Source organism: Pristiophorus japonicus, chromosome 8 (genome assembly GCF_044704955.1).
Source record: "Pristiophorus japonicus isolate sPriJap1 chromosome 8, sPriJap1.hap1, whole genome shotgun sequence".
NCBI classification, from domain to species: domain Eukaryota; kingdom Metazoa; phylum Chordata; class Chondrichthyes; family Pristiophoridae; genus Pristiophorus; species Pristiophorus japonicus.
In genome coordinates, this window is record NC_091984.1 from 216,302,092 (window position 1) to 216,322,835 (window position 20,744).

The 20,744-nt window shown below is 44.8% G+C and overlaps 1 protein-coding gene across 3 annotated transcripts in view; it reads right to left on the reverse strand.

Moving 5' to 3' along the window:
* The window catches only part of LOC139268989 (clustered mitochondria protein homolog), a 93,983-nt gene extending 76,899 nt beyond the window's left edge, over nt 1–17,084 (reverse strand). Inside the window, exons 1-2 of one of the 3 annotated variants that reach the window (XM_070887907.1) lie at nt 16,964–17,075; nt 9,488–9,573 (exon numbers count right to left, since the gene is read on the reverse strand). Coding sequence is in view for 1 of the 3 variants with exons in the window: in XM_070887906.1 (XP_070744007.1) it covers nt 16,964–17,057 (94 nt within the window). In the remaining 2 variants the exon portion in view is untranslated. Of the gene's footprint in view, nt 1–9,487; nt 9,574–16,963 lie in introns of all 3 variants that reach the window. The other 2 variants (XM_070887908.1, XM_070887906.1) reach the window with 2 other exon arrangements.
* Nucleotides 17,085–20,744: the final 3,660 nt, after the last annotated feature.

Consider the following 20,744-nt stretch of genomic DNA (forward strand, 5'->3'; position numbering starts at 1 on the left):
GTTCCATTATCTTACTGAGTACCACCTCCTTAGTGATTGTGATTGTGGTAAGTTCCTCCCCCCCCATAGTCCCTCGACTATCCACTGTCAGAATATTGTTAGTGTCCTGATACAAAATATTTGTTCAGTGGAGTTGTGGTGGAACAGCATCGAAATAATAAAGAAAAAAAGAAAATTTACAAAGTACTAGATTTTTTTTTTAAAAAAGGTGTAACATAGGGTCAGCTCATTTGCATGCCCACCTGATGTTGACTGATCGGAACTAGTACAACGCTAGGGGTGGGTTTGGGAATTTCAGCTGAAGCCTTTAAATAGGCAGGAATGATTGAACATTTCAGCAGCAGGTGAGTAGTGAACCTTCTGCAAGAGTCAATTAATAGGTAGCTAGCTGTAATAGATGGCTCGTGTGAGACTTTGAGGCACAATATTTGATTTTTTGGTGACTATCTTATATTTATGACCTTTACTTTTGCTCTTCCCCACAAGTGGAAACATTCTCTCTGTGCCGACTCTCTCAAACCTTTTCAACATTTTAAAGATCTATTTTAAGTAACCCCTCACAGCCTTATCTGTTCAGCCTGTCCATCCTTTCCAGATAGGTATAACCTCGCATTTCTGGTATCAGCCTTGTAAATCATTTTGCACCCTATCCAGTGCCTCTAAATCCTTTTTATAATATGGCGAACAGAACTGTACACAGTACTGTAGTTCGATGACCGAGGATGGGACGACCTTGGATCTAGCCTGGAGGCGGAGTTCCCATTGGTTCTATAGTTTAGTTCCACTCCAGCGGGGAACTTGTTGAGAGTGAGAAAGATCGAGAAGAGCGTTGGCGCGATGACGCAGCCCTGCTTGACCCCGGTCCGGACGTGGATTGGGTCTGTGGTGGATCGGTTGGTCAGGATCACGGCTTGCATGTCATCGTGGAGCAGGCGGAGGATGGTGACAAACTTTTGGGGGCACCCGAAACGGAGGAGGACACTCCATTGTCCACACTCGACCAGCTCCGTTGGGTGGGCCACATCGTTCGCATGCCCAACACGAGACTCCCAAAGCAAGCGCTCTACTCGGAACTCCTACACGGCAAGTGAGCCCCAGGTGGGCAGACACCCTCAAAGCCTCCTTGATAAAGTGCAACATCCCCACCAGCACCTGGGAATCCCTGGCCCAAGACCGCCCTAAGTGGAGAAAGAGCATCCGGGAGTGCGCTGAGCACCTCGAGTCTCATCGCTGAGAGCATGCAGAAACCAAACGCAGACAGCGGAAGGAGCGTACGGCAAACCAGACTCCCCATCCACCCTTTCCTTCAGCGACTGTTTGTCCCACTTGTGACAGGGTCTATAACTCCTGTATTGAACTGTACAGTCACTTGACAACTCACTTTTGGAGTGGAAGCAAGTCTTCCTCGATTCCGAGGGACTGCCTATGATGATGATGACAGCACTCCAAGTGTGGTCTAACCAAGGTTTAGCATAACTTCTCCACTTTTCAATTCTGTCCGTCTCAAAATAAACCCTAGTGCTTGGTTTGCTTTTTGTATGGCCTTATTATAATGGATCGCTACTTTTAGTGATTTATGTATTTGTATTCGAAATCCCTTTGCTCATGTACCCCATTTAGATTCCTATTTTCAAAGTAATATGTGACTTCCTTGTTTATCTTACCCAAATGTAATACATCACACTTCTGTTGAAGTTCATTTGGCAATTATATACACATTTTGCATGTTTATTAATGGCTGTTCTGACGAAAGGTCATCGACCTGAAACATTAACTCAGTTTCTCGCTCCACAGATGCTGCCTGACTGCTGACTATTTCCAGCATTTTCTGTTTTTATTAATGGCTTCTTGTAATTTGTTGCAGTCCTCCTCAGTATCGACTATCGCCCCCAATTTGGTGTCATCCATAAACTTAGAAATTGGGATTTTGATTCCAAATCGAAATTGTTAATATAAGTTTTAAATCCAGGACCCCTTTTGATCGAATCAAGGCAGTGAAAACAGCCCTTCAAAGTTCTTTTACTCGAGCAGAGACATGCGCCTTGTCAATAACAGTCCACTGTGAGTACTGAGAGCTCATTATCCATGGTAGCAAGGGGTATGTTTTGTCACTTAGTAGTTATGGCTTACCTTCCTTGCAGAGCTCAGCGAGGGGAGTATTCCTGACAATAAAGGCATCACGGCAACTTCCAGCAAGCATTGCTTGAAGAGAGAATTCTTGTCATCTGATCACACACAATCTGGACATTCCTTTCCACTGGGAGGGTTGAGGGCGTTAACTGTAGGAGCTGCTAATGCACCCGACACACCTTCTACTGTACTCAACACTTTGGGAAACCCAGCAACAGGATAAAACTGTGTGGCGCTTTCACACTACTGCCATTCCAAGCTGGATGAATTCCCCAGTGCTCAAAAAATACTATCAGTTACCTGCTGAATAACACCCTGGGTCATATTACACAGGTCCCCCACAGATGCATGAAGTGAGCCAGCGTCACTTTCACAGCTACAGACAAGGCTGCCCAAGCAGATGATCTTCGCTGCATGTCTTCTTGATGTAGCTCACACAGCTCTCCTAGAGCCTCTTTGGCAAAGCACATTCTTGTCCAACACAGCTCCTCACTCGATTGACAGGGGACCCGTGTGGCCTAGAAATTCTTTGGGGGAAAGGGGGTAATATCTTGTCGGGCGCATCATCCTTTAATGCTGCCTCACTCTCCTTTCCTCTCTCGTGTATTGGTCTTCCTCCATTAAAATAGAGAACAAAGGAAATCCCACACAGCTACTCAGAACCTATTGTCATGTATCCTACATGTTTACTGCTGGTACCATTGCATAAGATGTACCACCAGAGGGCACTGCAGTGGGAGACTTGTAAGTTACCTGTACAGGTGTGCCTGGCCTAGTATAAAAGGCAGGCCACCATGTGTGATCCTCACTCTGGAGTTATCAATAAAGGACTAAGGTCACTACAGTTCAAGTACAACACATTGCCTCATGGAGTCATTAACAGAGCATCTAAAGACATAACACCCATCACTGTGGATGATGGAGAGGAAGGAAGGAGGGAGGGAGGGAAGGAAGGAGGGAGGGAGGGAAGGAGGGAGGGAGGGAGGGATTGGATGGGAACCGGGTGGGGGGGGCGGATTTGAGCATCAGGGGGAGCGAGATTCCATGGGGTGGAGGAATACTCCAGTGGTCTCACAGGTCCTCAGAGGCAAGGTCAACTCTGCCAAATGCAATTCATTAAAAAAAAGACACTCCAAAGTCTCTCCTGTAACTTGACCAAAATAGCTCCAGACTGAAGGTTCCAAAGTAAAACACTTCAGCCCAGAATCGGCTGATGCTGGCAACAGGTATACGTCTTTTCATTTGTTCTAAGATAGTCACTGCTTTTGGGCAGTCATTTACATGTTAAAATGAACTACCACCAGCAGCATCACTCTTACACACACAGAAGGCCCTAGACACGCACAGAATCGTCAATGCACTCATTACAGGGCAGTATCAGGTCTCACCTCAAAAGAAATATCAGCACTCGACACCCCACCCCACCACGCCCCCGCCACCCCCAAACTCACCGCAAAACACGAGTAAATTCTTGCCTTTTGTTTTTATCTATTTTTAAACCCAACTTCACTCAAGACCAATGCAATATGTTCACCTTTGACTGTAGATGTTGGTCACCAAAAATGATCGAATTGGTTTTTCTGAAACACGTTAGGGCCCAATTTGCATTTCAGACCTCTGTTTGCCAGCCGCAGCCAGCCAGATGGAGATGGAGAGGAGGGAGGAATCAGGTGGGGGCCAGACTTGAGCATCAGGGGGAGGGAGATAACATCGAGGGCCGGAGGAGGATCGGTGGGGGAGGGAGAGAACATCAGGGCCAGACTCCAGCATTGGGGTGAGAGGTCATCCTGAAGATCTCATTGGTGGGGTGGGGGAATCTGGGAAGGCGATCAGAGGCCTCGGGGAGAGGGTTGATGAGGCAGGGACACTGGATCCAGGAGGGAAGTGTAAAGGCTCTTATCTCCTGGATCCAGCAGTCCTCACCTTACTTTAGCTATCGAGTTCCCCAAGACCTGCGAAACCTGCCCAGCCACCGTTAAATTCAAAATGGTGGTTAAATCTGAGGCACGCCAGTTTCATTATAATATTTAAATGGGCGTTCCACCTCTTACATTACAACAGTTTTTTTCCCCACTGGGAGGGTTGACTGCCTGTTCCCTTATCCCACCTCCGTTAAAACCAGTGGTGGGCGGGTTGTGGCTGTGATTCAGTTCTTTTAACACTTTAACCTCCCACCCGACCCCAACTCACCCGGTTTTTGGGGAGGGATTAAAATTCGCCCCCGTCATTTCTGTCTCTTTCCTCCTTCATTTCTTATCCTCTCCTGTATTTGGAGCATGTAGGTAAACAAGCCAGTTGGGATGCACCCGAGTTCAGGACAGGAAACCATGCACTTTGCTCCTACATTTTTGAAGTTCTGCTCCACAAGTATAGTGTGGGAAGTGAACATAGCCTTAGCACATGAAAAGAAGTCGAGACGGGAAGAACTTCGGGTGAGGGTGTGGTGTGGCGGGTGTGGTGAAACAGGGCAGGCCATATAGGTTTCAGGGCAAGTGCTGATTAGCACGTTGGGTGGGAGGACAGGCAAGCAAGCAAGAACAACATGGGAGCACTCAATGGGCAGGTGGGCAAGCAAGCAGACCAGCCAGGACACTTGGGCTGTGAGGTGTATACATTCACGTACAATTATTTTTTTTTTACATTCAATTCATGGAATGTAAAAATAAAATGAAGCTATCATTTCATGACAAGTTCACAAAAGGATGAGATTTGATTGCCTGTGTTTCTGCTACTTGGCAGTTCAAGTATGGTAGCTTTGAAAAACAAAATTAAAATGATTTGCTTATTCAGCTTTCTGCTATTTGCTTGTTCCTTATTGGTGCTTACTGACCGAATCAAATTGCTTTCAATTTATTCATGTTTTTTTCCCCCAATTAGAAATTAACTTATTTCAACCAATCTCTCATTTTTTGCCCAATGGATTACTTTGACCTGAAGTTGAACATTTCTGAGATTTGATGCATCTATGGCCACACTTTATGGTGGATCACAATGGATAGCATTAGACAACAACAACAACTTGTAATTATATAGCAACTTTAACGTAGTAAAACGTCCCAAGGCACTTCACAGAAGTATTATAAGTCAAAAAAATTCATGTTGAGCCACATAAGGAGAGATTAGGACAGGTGACCAAAAGCTTGGTGAAAGAGGTAGATTTTAAGGAGCGTCTTAAAGGAGGAAAGAGAGGTAAAGAGGTGGAGAGGTTTAGGGAGGGAATTCCAGAGCTTAGGGTCCAGGCAGCTGAAGGCACGGCCATCAATCGTTGAGCGATTACAATCAGAGAAGCTCAAGAGGGCAAAATTAGAGGAACGCACGTATCTTGGGTGGTTGTGGAGCTGGAGGAGGTTACAGAGATAGAAAGGGGCAAGGCCATGGAGGGATTTCAAAACAAGTATGAGAATTCTGAAACTGAGGCATTGCTTAACCGGAAGCTAATGGAGGTCAGTGAGCACAGGGGTGATGGGTGAACAGGACTTGGTGCAAGTTCGGACTCGGGCAGCTAAGTTTTGAATGACCTCCATTTTACGTAGGGTAGAATGTGGGAGGCCAGCCAGGAGTGCATTGAAAGAGTCAAGTCTAGAGGTAACAAAGGCATGGGTGAGGGTTTTAGCAGTGGATGAGCTGAGGCAAGGGTGGAGACGAGTGATGTTAGAGGTAGAAATAGGCAGTCTTAGTTATGCTGTGGATATGTTGTCGTTAGCTCATTTCAGGGTCAAATATGACACCAAGGTTGTGAACAGTCTGGTTCAGCCTCAGAATTTGGGGAGAGTGATGAAGTCAGTGGCTAGGAAACAGAATTTGTAGCAGAGACCAAAGATAATGGCTTTGGTCTTCCCAATATTCAATTCAAGAAAATTCTGGTCATCCAGAACTGAAGGTTGGACAAGCAGTCTGACAGTTCAGAGACCGTGGAAGGGTTGAGAGAAGTGGTGGTGTGGTAGAGCTGGGTGTCATTAGCGTACATGTGGAAACTGATGCTGTGTTTTCGGATGTTGCCAAGGGGCAACATGTCAATGAGAAATGGGAGGGGGCCAAGGATAGAACTTTGAAGAACACCAGAAGTAATAATGCAGGAGCGGGAAGAGAAGCCATTGAAGGTGATTTTCTGGCTACAATTAGATAGATAAGAATGGAATCAGGCGAGTGCAGATCCACCCAGTTGGACGACGGTGGAGAGGCGTTGGAGAAGGATAGAGTGGTCAACCATGTCAAAGGGTGCAGACAAATCAAGAAGGACGAGGAGGGATAGTTTACATTTGTCACAGTCACAAAGGATGTCATTTGTGACTTTGATGAGAGCCGTTTTGGTTCTGACGCAGGGGCGAAAACGGATTGGAGTGATTCAAACATAGAGTTGCGGGAAAGATGGGCACGGATTTGGGAGGTGACAACGTGTTCAAGGACTTGAGAGGAAAGAAAGGAAGGTTGGAGATGGGTTGGTAGTTTGCAAGGATGGAGGGATCAATGATTGGTTTTTTGAGGAGGGGGTTATGACGGCAGATTTGAGGGACAGGAAGATGGTACTTGAGGGGAAAGAACCATTAACAATATCAGCTAACATGGGAGCCAGAAAAGGAAATTGGGTGGTCATGAGTTTGGTGGGAATAGGGTCGAGGGACAAGAAGTGAGTCTCATGGACAGGATGAGCGCAGAAAGTCATGAGGGGAGATTGGAGAGAAACTGGAAAAGGTGAGAGTTCAGGGCTAGGGCAGGGGGAAACCTGCCCTAGCCCTGAATAGACACAAGATTTAATCATCTAGATAGGTATTTTACATTAAAAGCTGGTTACCTTCACCAGTTCTGCTCAGATGTAGTGACATTTCTTAGAGTACTCACATAATGAAAGATCAGACAAGCATATTTTGAATTCCAAAGTCTTTAGATGTTGACTGTACGAACCACCCACAGAGAATTTTGCAGATTAATGTGATAGAAACATAGAAAGATAGAAAATAGGTGCAGGAGTAGGCCATTCGGCCCTTTTAGCCTGCACCACCATTCAATAAGATCATGGCTGATCATTCAACCTCAGTATCCCTTTCCTGTTTTCTCTCCATACCCTTGATCCCTTTAGCCCTCTCTCCCCTCCCCCCCCCCCACCCCAACCCTCTCTCTCCACCCCGCCCCCCTCCACCCTCTCCCTTCCCCCACTGGGGATGGAATCGAGCGGGATGCTTCTGGCCAAGGTCTTTTTCTTAATTATAAAGCACACAAGAGCCAGTAAATATTAAGACATCAGCTTTTGTGTAGGTATGGATTCAGAGATAGTGCAGTATAAACAGTATAAACAATGACGGAATTTAAAGCTATATATGCCCTCATTTTGTCCAACCTTTCACCCTGCTGAAACACGGTCTAAAATATTTTTGGCATGTTCTCAAACAATATGTACAAATGAATTTCCCCTCCCCACCCCCGCCCCCCAATTATGATTACAAAGTTGCCACACTAGGAATCATCAACCTGGCACACTGAAGTGGAAGATCAGAATAATTGGTAAATGAAGTTCAACACAGATAAACGTGAGCTATTACATTTTGGTGAGGTCACGTATTACTTGGATGGTGCGAGTCTAGGTGGAATAGAGGAACAAAGGGATTTCGAAGTACAATACACAAATCACAAAGTTGCGACACAGGTCAGCAAGGCCATAAAAAAGCAAACCAAGCACTGGGGTTTATTTCAAGAGGTATAGAATTGAAAAGTAGGAATGTTATGCTAAACCTGTATCACACCTTGGTTAGACCACACTTTGAGCACTGTGTACAGTTCTGATCGCCATATTATAGAAAGGATATAGAGGCACTGGAGAGGGTGCAGAGACAATTTGCGAGGGTATACATATCAGGAAAGGATGATCAGGCTGGGTGTGTTTTTGCTTGAAAAAGGAAGGCTAAGGGATGACCTAATAGGGGTCGTTAAAATGATGAAAGGTTTTGATAAGAGTGGATAGAGAGAGAATGTTTCCAGTTGTGGGGAAGAGCATAACTAGAGGCTATCAATACAAGATAATCACCAAGAAATCCAATAGGGAATTCAGAAGAAACTTCTTAACCCAAAGAGTGGTGAAAATGTGGCACTTGCTACCATAGGGAGTGGTTGAAGTGAAAATACGGATGCATTTAAGTGGAGGCTGGACAAGCATGAGGGAGAAGGGAATAGAGGGTAATGCTGATAGGTTTAGATGGCGAAAGATGGGAGGAGGCTCGAGTGGAGCATAACCGCCGGCATGTACTGGTTGGGCTGAATGGCCTGTTTCTGTGCTGTATATCCTATGTATCATTGTACCTGTACCACCATCTTTTCAAGGGCAATAAATGCTGGCCTTGCCAACAATGCCCACATCTCATGAACAATTTTGTTTTTAAAACACATGCAAATGTCCAACGGATCTCACCAGGAAATTCACAGTCTGCACTGGAGGCCAGTAAGCTTATATTTCCCAGCACAGTCAGCACCTCTTGCTATAAACACCAGGGACAGGAGTTGGATAATTTACTGAAACCAATTTGTATAGAACATGTCTATCACACAGCCTCTTTATTGTTATTGCTGCAAATAACGTCCAGCACGGCTGTAAGTAACAGCGCTGCTCTCGGGCAGCATGGCACATCAAACCAGACACCCAGAGGGTCCAAGACCCACCTAAAGAGCTGGTTTCTGAAGGTCTCTGGCGTACTGCCTTGGTGAATTATAAAAAAGGTGCTTCTACATAATACAAATGCACTCCAGTTGATGCGATTCGTAAATTTCTTTCACCATTGGCTGCACTTGGAAATATAAAATGGCTAACTTACCTTGTTCTTTTTTTATTGGTCTTGTGAACTGCTGCCAGATTCTCTGGCTCTGTTTCTGCCTGGCACACTGCCAGATGGATAGGTAAATGGGGCAGAGTGGCACCAGGACAGTGTAGCACCACACTCCTGAAATCTCCCAATGTAAAAGCATGTCATCGAGAGACAATCATATTTTCTCACTGCTACCCATTGGGAAAGGTACTATGATCAAATTGTTGCTTTAAAAGTAATTGCACATGCTGTTATAGCTACTGTAGAAGAAAGCATGGGCCTTACGCTAAACATCACTAAGACAAAAGTCCTCCACCAGCCTGTCCTCGCCGCATAGCACTGCCCCCCCGACATCAAGATCCACGGCGCGGCCCTGGACAATGTGGACCACTTCCCTTATCTCGGGAGCCTCCTATCAACAAGAGCAGGCACTGACGACGAAATCCAACACTGCCTCCAGTGCGCAGTGCAGCCTTCGGCCGCCTGAGGAAAAAAAAGTGTTTGAAGACCAGGCCCTCAAAAACTGTCACCAAGCTCATGGTCTACAGGACCGTAGTAATACTCACCCTCCTGTATGGACCATGTACAGTAGACACCTCAAGTCGCTGGAGAAATATCACCAACAATGTCTCCGCAAGATCCTACAAATCCCCTGGGAGGACAGATGCACCAACATTAGCGTCCTCGTCCAGGCCAACATCCCCAGCATTGAGGCTCTGACCACACTTGATCAGCTCTGCTGGGCAGGCCATACAGTTTGCATGCCAGACACGAGACTCCCAAAGCAAGCGCTCTATTCGGAACTTGTCCATGGAAAACGAGCCAAAAACGTTACAAGGACAGCCTCAATGCCTCCCTGATAAAGTGCGACATCCCACTGACACCTGGGAGCCCCTGGCCAAAGACCACCTTAAGTGGAGGAAGGGCGCTGAACTCTGAGTAGCGTCGCCGAGAGCATGCAGAAATCAAGCACAGGCAGCGGAAGGAGCGTGCGGCAAAACAGGCTCCCCGCCCACCCTTCCCTTCAACCACTGTCTATCCCACCTGTGACAGAGACTGTGGTTCTCGTCTTGGACTGTACAGCCACCTAAGAACTCATGCTAAGAGTGGAAGCAAGTCTTCCTCGATTCTGAGGGACTGCCTATGACGATGATGGAGAAGGCATCCAGCAATAGAAACGGAGTGGCTCCATCACACTAGGCGTGGTAGCAAGGGATTCCGGAAACAGCTTCTAGCAGTGCTTTTGGATATGTTGATGGGGTGAGATAAAGAGGGATGAGGGGAGGGGCAGAGGCTCGTGCGGAACATCAACACCCGCATGGACCTGTTGGGCCTGTTTCTGTGCAAGAGCAACCTGGAGTTTCTGATCCTTTGTTGTGTTGAATCCATGAGCCGATTGCCATGATCAGAGTAGCTGTGGGCTTGATACTGTGACTCTCAGCAGCCAGGTATTTACAGTGGTCTGTACTCTCCTGGCAGAGGCGAGTTAGCACTCCGACAAAGTACAAAGCTTAGTCAGTAACTAATTGTTAACGTACAAAAAGGTGCGGTGTCCACTATTTAAATCAGCACCAATGTGTGCAAACACTAAATCTCATTCTGGGCAATGTGGTAACTTTCACTCCAAACTGTGTGTGATTGCACTTTGGCTGAATACTCCCTGTTCCCTCCCACCCCCACAAGCAACATTTGAGTGTCTGAGTCAACTGCTCAAATTCAGGAACAAACATTTGTAAGCAGCTCTAACAGCTTCCTTACACATTTAATGAAAAACACTTCAGGCAAATAGCAGTGCTAAGACAGCATTTTTCTTTGCCCTGCCAGTAACAGTCACCAGACACTCCCACTTCTCACACAGTAGCGTTACTGTAGGTAAAGTTTATAAACAGCTTGCAAAATAATCATTGAACCTGCCTCCTCAGACCCAGAAGTCCCAAAACCTTCTGAACGCAGCCTTCCACTTCAATTCCGATGGCCTCGCTTGTTGTTCCAATCATCGCGGAAGTATCAGCAGTTTTGTGCTGAACATTCACAGCTGCAATGAAACGGGATTCAAAATGCCCAAAGCTCATTTGATGAGACCACATTTCACCTTCTAATCTGGACTAAATCCCAGCACCACAGATCACAATTTAGACTGATCCAGCCTGTTTCAGTGCCAAATCGAATTAAACGAAACAAAAGAAATGATATTTACTCCTTTTGTAACAAAAGAGGTGGCAGTTACTATGTGCTGCGAGGCAAGTGCCAGCGATGGTTGCTGCTTGCGATCTGCCCTGCTGAGTGAGTAACTGGTGACAGGGGAGGGAGGGAGGAGGCCAGACACACAAGCAGACAAACCAAAAGCGCCCTGTCAGTGAATAGAAAACACCGCAGTTGATGTTGTTACAGCAAGTCTTAACTTAAACTATTCTCAACAGAAAAAACATATGTTGCCAACACCTTGCCTCTTGAATGTGAACTGGTCAATTTCAAAGTTCCCCAATTGCTGCTGCCACCTTTGTAAAGGCCGTTCAAACATGAACATGGAGGATTTGAAGTACCATTTAAAAAGGCATTGATTCAAAATACATTCAAATCAAACCAAGTGTCAGTGCCGTTGTGTGTAATTTAATTGTTTCAGCCTCCAGCATCTGTCATATGCTGTTACCCGTCTTTTAACACACTTGGAATTACTTTAGCTTTACAAGTTTTAATTATATATTCTAAAACCTCTGGAAATGTCTAACGCTAATGTTTCATCCAATGCTTTTAGTGGGCGAATCACAAGCACCAACCACTATAAAATAGGCTGACAGAAGGGAAAGATTTGTGGGGAGAAAAGATGTTTTTTCTGCAGCAGTTTCTCAGTCAGTATATTGGTGAAAAGCACTGCTTGATCCATGTTCTGCAAAATGACACATGACAAGTAGGTGATCTAAAAGTAGAGGCAAAGACTGACCACGATATAAATTGAGAAAACTAGCAAGAAACAAGGGGCAATAAAAAGGCTTTCTACAGTCGATTAGCAGCAAGAGGATAGGGATAGGATCGTGGAGATTAAGGAACCTGTCTTGCCATGCAGAATCAAGAAACGTCAAGTACATAGCCTCAGTTTTCACAGAAACGCTGGATATTAGGATTGTAGAACCAGCACGAGTCGGTGTAGAACAGTTAGTGGAAACTACTACTCAAAAGAATTATACTAAACTCAGACTTAAGGTAAACAAATCACAGGATTAGATTGTTTGCATCAAAAGATCCTGAGGGAAAAGACGGAAGGAAAAACAAGGCTCAGTCTATAATTTTCAAGAAATCCGTGTAAAATAAAACTGTGCCCGAGGACTGGAGAGTGGCAAATGTAATAAAGAAAGAGAAAATGAGGCAGGAAAGGCTAAGCCTGTTTGACTTAGTTCAGTTGTTACTAAACTGCAAGAGTCCACAATACAGGATGAAGTTACCAAGTATTTTGCTTAACCAACCTTACGGAATTCTTTAATAAGAAAGGAAATAGATAAAAGAAATTCTGTGGATGTGGTTCATGTGATTTTCAAGAAGCATTTGACAAGGCGCCTCAGAAGAAATTCATGACAAACATAATAGCATTTGGATTCAGCGGAATGTGGCCATGTTGATAGAGAGATGGTTGGAAGAGCTGAAGCCAAAGGTATGGGTAAAAGATGTGGTTGGAACTGCTCTTAATTATTATACACACACACACACACAGTGATTGGGGCCTGGAAAACAATATTTTGCTAATGACACCAACTTGATGGATGTGGAAAACTGTGACAAAGATTTTGAAAGGCTGCAGGAGGACATAGACAACAACAAAAACTTGTATTTATATAGCGCCTTTAACATAGTAAAATGTGCTAAAGCGCTTCACAGGAATGTGAAAAGTCAAAAATTTAACACTGAGTCACATAAAAGAGGAAATTAGGGCAGGTGACCAAAAGTTTGGTCAAAGTGCTAGGTTTTAAGGAATGTCTTAAAGGTGGAAAGAGAGGTAGAGAGATGGAGAGGTATAGGGAGGGAGTCCAGAGTTTAGGGCCCAGGCAGCTGAAGGCACGGCCAGGCTAGCATGAGTGGCAGATAAGTGGTAGATGCAGTACAGTATACAGAAGTGTGAAGTAATATATTATGGCTAGAATAGGTTAAAAATGTAGTGAGAATTTTTAAAAAGGTGCAGAGGAGCAAAGAAACTTTTGTGTGCCGCTCTACAGGTCAGTACATAGTGGTACAAGCAGAGACGGCCAATTGCCCAACCAAATCTTTATCATAGAATCATAGAAATTTACAACACAGAAGGAGGCCATTTCTGCCCATCGTGTCTGTGCCGGCTGACCAAGAGCTATCCAGCCTAATCCCACTTTCCAGCTCTTGGTCCGTAGCCCTCTAAGTTATGGCACTTAACACATCCAAATATCTTAAATGTGGTGAGGGTTCCTGCCTCGACCATTCTTTCAGGCAGTGAGTTCCAGACCCGCACCACCCTCTGGGTGAAGACATTTCCCTTCATATCTCCTCTAAACCTCCCCCCAATTACTTTAAATCTGTGCCCCCTGGTTGTTGACCCCTCTGCCAAGGGAAACAGGTCGTTCCTATCCACTCTATCCAGGCCCCTCATAATTTTGTACACCACAGTCAGGTCTCCCCTCAGCCTCCTCTGTTCCCAAAGAAAACAGACCCAGCATCTCCAATCTTTCCTCATAGCCAAAATTCTCCAGTCCAGGCAACATTCTAGTAAATCTCCTCCATACCTTCTCCAGTGCAATCACATCTTTCCTGTAATGTGGTGACCAGAATTGCATGCAGTACTCCAGCTGTAGCCTAACCAGTGTGTTATACAGTTCAAACATAATCTCCTTGCTCTTTTATTCCATGCCTCAACTAATAAAGGCAAGTATTTCATATGCCTTATTAACCACCTTATCTACCTGACCTATCTTCAGGGATCTGTGGACCTGCACTCCAAGGTCCCTTTGTTCCTCTACACTTTTCAGTGTCGTACCATTTAATTTATATTCCCTTGCGTTGTTAGACCTCACCAAATGCATTACCTCACATTTATCCGGATTGAATTCCATTTGCCACTGTTCTGCCCACCTGACCAGTACATTGATATATTCCTGCAGTCTGCAGCTTTCTTCTACATTATCAACCACACTGCATATTTTTATATCATCTGTAAGCTTCTTAATCATATCCCCTACAGTCAATTCCAAATCATTGATATATACCACAAAAAGCAAGGGACCCAGCACTGAGCCCTGCGGAACCCCACTGGATACAGCCCTCCAATCACAAAAAACACCCATCAACCATTGCCCTTTGCTTCCTGTCTCCGAGCCAATTTTGGATCCAACTTGCCATTTTGCCCTGGATCCAATGGACTATTATTTTCGTGACCAGTCTGCCATGTGGGACCTTATCAAAAGCTTTGCTAAAATCCATATACACTACATCATACGCACTGCCCTCATCGACCTTCCTGGTTACCTCCTCGAAAAATGTAATCAAGTTAGTCAGACACGACCTTCCCTTAACAAATCCATGCTGATTGTCCTTGATTAATCCATGTCTTTCCAAATGAAGATTTATCCTGTCCCATAAGACTTTTTCCAATAATTTTCCCACTGCCGAGGTTAGGCTGACTGGCCTGTAATTACTCGGTCTATCCATTTTTCCCCTTCTAAACAAAGGTACAACATTAGCAGTCCTCCAGTCCTCTGGCACCATACCTGTAGCCAGAGAGGATTGGAAAATGATGGTCAGAGCCTCTGCTATTTCCTCTTCTGCTTCTCTTAACAGCCTGGGATACATTTCATCCAGGCCTGGGGATTTATCCACTTTCAAAGCTGTTAATAATTCCTCTCTCACTATGTTTATCTTGTCTATTATTTCACACTCCTCCTCCCTCATGGCAAGATCTGCATCACCCTTCTCTTTTGTGAAAACAGACACAAAGTATTTATTAAGAATCCTGCCCACCTCTTCCGCCTCCACACACAGATTTCCTTTTTTGGTCTCTAATAGGCCCCACTCTTTCTCTAGTTATCCTCTTGCTCTTAAAATGTATTTATAAAACATCTTTTGGTTTCCCCTGATTTTACTTGCCAACATTCTTTCATGCTCTCTCTTTGCTTTCCTAATATCTTTTTTAATTGCATCCCTGCACTTCTTATACTCCTCTAGTGTTTCTGCAGTGTTCAGTTGTCAGTATCTGTCATAAGCTTCCCTTTTTTTCTTTACCTTATCCTGCATGTCCCTTGACATCCAGGGGGTTCTAGATTTATTAGCCCCACTCTTTTTTAAAAAAAAAGGGAACATACTTGCTCTGTACCCTCAGGATCTCCTCCTTGAATGTCTCCTGCTCTGACACTGATTTACCATCAAGTAGTCATATCCAGTTCACTTTGGCCAAATCCCATCTCAGCTCAGCAAAACTGGCTTTACCCCAATTGAGAACTTTTATTCCTGGTCCCCCTTAGTCCTTTTCCATAATTACCCTAAATTATGATCACTAGCACCAAAATGCTCTCCCCACTGATACCCCTTCCACCAGCCCCTCTTCATTCCCCAAAACCAAATCCAGAACCGTCCCTCCTTGTTTGTACCTGGAGTATAGAATGCAAAAGCAAGAAATTAATGTTGAACTTGTACAACTTAAGCCAGAGTTGCAGAGCATGGTGTAGAGTTTTGGGCACCTCATTACAACAAAGTTAGAAAAGCAACAGAAAAAATGCATCAATTTGCCAGGATGTTACCAGAGTTGAAGGATTGCAGTTACTTTCAGGTTTGGACATTTTTCTACAGAGCGGAAAAGGTTAAAGGGTGGCCTGTTAAGGTTCAAGATTACGATAAAGTAAATAGTGACAGACTATCTCTACTGGTTGATAAGACAGTGAAGATAATCAGAAATAGAATGAAAAAGAATGTTAGAAGATATGTCTTTACACAGGAGGTGGTTAAAATGTGAAATTCACTGCCAGAAGTCAGTGTTGAAGCACAAACCACAAATTATTGTTTTCAAATAATTAGATAGCTGTTTGATGAATAGAATGGGCAGGGGAGGGGTGGGAAATGAGCAAAACATTCTACAATTCCATTCGACCCGAGAGAGGATTCACAGCCAACCCTAATGCTGATCTCATATGATTGCCGCTCATGCCCATTCTCCAGTGTGAGTCACTAAATACTGATCAGGAGCAGAAACCAAGGCTGACTGCACCTCCCTTCCCTTCCCCTTGCCAGGTGGTGTTGCATCAATGCTGTTCACCCCCGGCAACAAAATCCTAATTTGATTAAAGGTTTTAGTGAAACTTTCAAATTGTTAATTTGTGGGTTCTAGTGCCCTTGTCAAAAGGGAGCATTTGGTTTACGTATCGACAAAATAGTTGTAGAGATGTTACACGCCAGGCTGTCCTTGGAGATGGAGGTACGCTCCCGGCCTTCCGTGAGAGGTGGGCACTGGAAGGACTGGAGTGCATCATCAACCTGGCAACCAAACTTTAATTTGACCATTTAAGGTTCACAAAGTTTTATTTGATAACTTATCGGTTCTAGTAATAAGGGGGCACTCGGCTTTATAATTTAATTTAAATAGTTGCATCAATGCTGTTCCCGACTCCACAGCAAACTCTTCCAAGACTGGGGATTGAAGCCAAGACCTTTCTGTTCTGTATTCGTTTATACCATTTGTGAATGGGAAGTACTTACTCCAGATCTATGATATAAGTAGAGTTGAATGTGCAGTGTTCGCTTTTCCAACTCACCTGCCCTGCCCCCAAGGGGTATCCAGAGATACCTATAAACAAGGTTCCCACTCACCCTCTCACTATATCTTGCATTATTTCCTCTTTTATTCTCTCTCTTTCTTTCTCTCTCCTTTTCCCTCTTATGACTGTGCACCGCCCTGCTGGTAGTTAATTATTTACTCGCCGTGTTTGTTTCTAACTTCCTCTCAAACCCAGTGTGCCCCCTTTGCCCGGGGTGTTCCGGGTTCAGTCCTCCCACTTTTAGCTGCCTTGTGCAGATACAGATCGGAACCACCTTCTCACCTGTTCCACTCCCGGGTGCCTCAGTCCCCACGCCTTTGCTCACCATGCTGCCTCTCTTCCTTTCTTCTCGGAGACAAACTATCTGTGTGTCCATGCAGGGGTATCGCGCGTCACCCTTGGATTGGGCTGCTGTTGTAGAGAGGCGAAGGGTGCCGCCCAGTTATCGAGTATTGCCATGGAGAGCAGGCGGGGTGGGTGTGGAACACACGTTTGCTCCAGCCCAGAAAAACGAATGACAGGAGCTGAAACCTGAGAGCAGAGTACCGCCGGGAGGATTGGAAAGGGAACAGAATCCTGTAAATAAACACAAATAGTTCAACGTTTAAACGAAAGCACAGTAATTGGAACAGGGAGAAAAGTTTACACATGCACTTGTGGTCCATGCAAAATGCTTCCTCTGCCCTTATTACCTACAAGGTGTTTAGCAAAAATAATCAGTAAAGGTTTAACTTAAAGACGTTTCCACGTGAACAGTGGAAATTTGCAAACTGGCTGCCACTTACACCGAGAGCAACAATGATGGTGCCCCTTGTAATCAGAGATTAATATACAGGGAACAAGGGGATTGTTACATTCGGGCTTTTCTCCTATAAACAGCTTGACAACACTTTCCATCAATGGACTGAAGTTTGAAAGCTGCAAGTTTAATTCTCTGCAGCCAAGTACAGTGCAGGGGCACAACGGACATGATTTTTTCAGTGCAACAGGTGCAGGAAAAATGAAGGGTGCCAGTCCTTATACATGGCCTTCTTCGACCTCACAAAGGCCTTTGACACTGTCAACCGCGAGGGTCTATGGAGCGTCCTACTCCGTTTCGGGTGCCCCCAAAAATTCATCACCATCCTCCGCCTGCTCCACGACGACATGCAGGCCACGATCCTTACGAACTGATCCATCACGGACCCAATCCACATTCGGACCGGGGTCAAACAGGGCTGCGTCATCGCCCCAACCCTCTTCTCAATCTTTCTCGCTGTCATGCTCCACCTCACAGTCAACAAGCTCCCCGCTGGAGTGGAATTAAACTACAGAACCAGTGGGAACCTGTTCAACCTGCACCATCTCTAGGCGAGGTCCAAGACCGTCCCAACCTCAGTCGTCGAGCTACAGTATGCGGTCGATGCCTGCGTCTGCGCACATACAGAGGCTGAACTCCAGGATATAGTTGACGTATTTACTGAGGCTTACGAAAGCATAGGCCTTACGCTAAACATCAGTAAGACAAAGGTCCTCCACCAGCCTCACCACACAGCACTCCCCCCCCCCCCCCCCACTCCCAGTCGTCAAGATCCATGGACACCGTGGACCATTTCCCATATCTCGGGAGCCTCCTATCAACAAGAGCAGGCATCGACGATGAGATTCAACACCGCATCCAGTGCAGCCTTTGGTCTCCTGAGGAAAAGAATGTTTGAAGACCAGGCCCTCAACACAGCCACCAAGCTCATGGACTACAGGACTGTATTAATATCTGCCCTCCTGTATGGCTCAAAGACATGGACCATGTACAGCAGACACCTCAAGTAGCTGGAGAAGTACCACCAACGATGTCTCCGTCCGCCCATCTCCTCTCCCACCTCACCCACCTCCTCCACCTTGACTTCAGTCATTGCTTCATCAATTTGTTCCATTTAATAATACAGCCACTAATCCAATACTCCAATCCAATAATCTACACCGATGTCCTCCCAACAACTCCTATTTCTCTCTCTCTCTCTTTCTTTTGCACATGTGCAGATGACCCCTGACCTCCCAAATCACGGGAAAAGCCCATTGCTATGGACGCTGATCTTGCATGATAGAATAAATCACTAATGCCCATTTCACACTGCTACGGCTAACGCCCAAATAAAAAAATGGAAACTAGCGGGTTTTAAAAGGGCAATATTTCGTCGATCCCGAAAAAAAAATTATCACTAATGCTGGAAATATGCAAAGTCTAGCCCAATGTATTTACAAATAAAATAATACACTAAAGCAGGAAGACACACTAAACAGCACAATACTTAATTGAAAGAACTGGAACAGTCCACTAGGGGTTAATATAATCCCCCTGAAAGGCTTTCTTTTTGTAGTTTCTTGGAATGTTGGACAAATTGGCTGAGCCTTTCCAAGTTAAAGAAAGACTTGCATTTATATCGCACCTTTCACGACCAAGGGACATCCCAAAGCGCTTTACAGCCAGTGAAGTACTTTTGGAGTAGTCACTGTTGTAATGTTGGAAATGCAGCAGCCAATTTGCACTTAGCAAGCTCCAACAAACAGCAACATGATAATGGTCAGATAATCTATTTTAGTGATGTTGATTGAGGGATAAACATTGGCCAAAATTCTGGGGATAAATCCCCTGCTTTTCCTCAAAATAGTGCCCGTGGGATATTTTATGTACACCTGAGAAAGCAGACGGAGCCTCGGTTTAATGTCTCATCCGAAAAACGGCACCTCCGACAGTGCAGCACTCCCTCAGCACTGCACTGGAGTTATAAAAAAGCCACAGTTTCAAAATGTATCTGTTTGGAATACGATGTTACATGTAAAATATGTGAGTTTGCAGTATCCATGGAGCCTAGTCCATTGTTGCCTGAAGTACAGACTGGGAGACAGAATTGGAATATTTATCCTGTGGACCTCTTTGATGTAAAGCCATTTTTTTGAAGCAGTTGAGAAAGCAAATGTTAAGTTGTAGACAATGGGATAATGACATTCCCCAACCTCCCTACCCACCCAACTCCCCTCACCCCAGGCTATTTTCACAACTGTAAATTACATAACCATAAATCTGTATCTATTAACATTTAAAATATGCTTCTGCCAGCAAAGTACATTTATCTTAACTTCTGATCAAAAAGATTTCCCCCTTTCTCGCAGTTTGGCTTCTGCCTTTCATTTTGTATCTAGCAGAGGGAGCAGCCTCCATTTAAAACCTGAGCTTCTTGAAACTATATAAAACGAAAGACAGAAATTCCTATTTTTGTCACAGGTGCAACATTCCTAACCAATGCACAAATCACCCATTGTTCTATAATTACATAAAATGAGGGTTTTTTTTTAGTTCTCAAATGAAAAATAACCCAATTTACTTTAACCTAGGTCCAATTTTTAACATTTTAACCAGCAGTTATTGACAAACAGCCCAGTGCCTTTAGAAGCAGTTATCGGCCTCTCAAACACACTGGTCACTGTGAGATGGAGAAACTCCAGTGTTGACTCCCCTCAAGCTAGGTGCCCTGGTGCTGCCTACACAGTGAGACAGTGTCATTTAAAGCTCCACAAACTATTCACAACAGCTATAAGTTAATTATTTAAGAAATCGAACATGATTTTTACAACGACGCAACTGTATAAAACCTGTTCCAGCTACATTTATCAGCAGTCTCGGGAGTGGCCTTTGCTTATGGGGTACAGCAGCCTAATGGTTACGGTAATGGACAAGTAAATCCCACCATTGCAAGTTGTGAAATTGAATTCAATTAACATGATACTAATGTGCATAAATGACTATGAGGGTTGCCAAGTTAGTTACCAAAATCAAAATGGTTCACTAGGGAAGGGAACTTGCTACCTCTTCCTATCTGACTGCGCTACACACCTCAGAGAGTGCAAATATGGTGACAATTCAGTTGAATACACTCCTTTTTAAGAAACAGGAAGTATGGATAGAACAATCCAGACAATAATGGTCTGGATATTGCGGTTGGAGGCTTACCTCCGGAGTATGCCTCCGACCGGCAAAATATTTACAAACCTACCTCCAGGCTCCCAGGCTGCGAGGAGTTTGGTT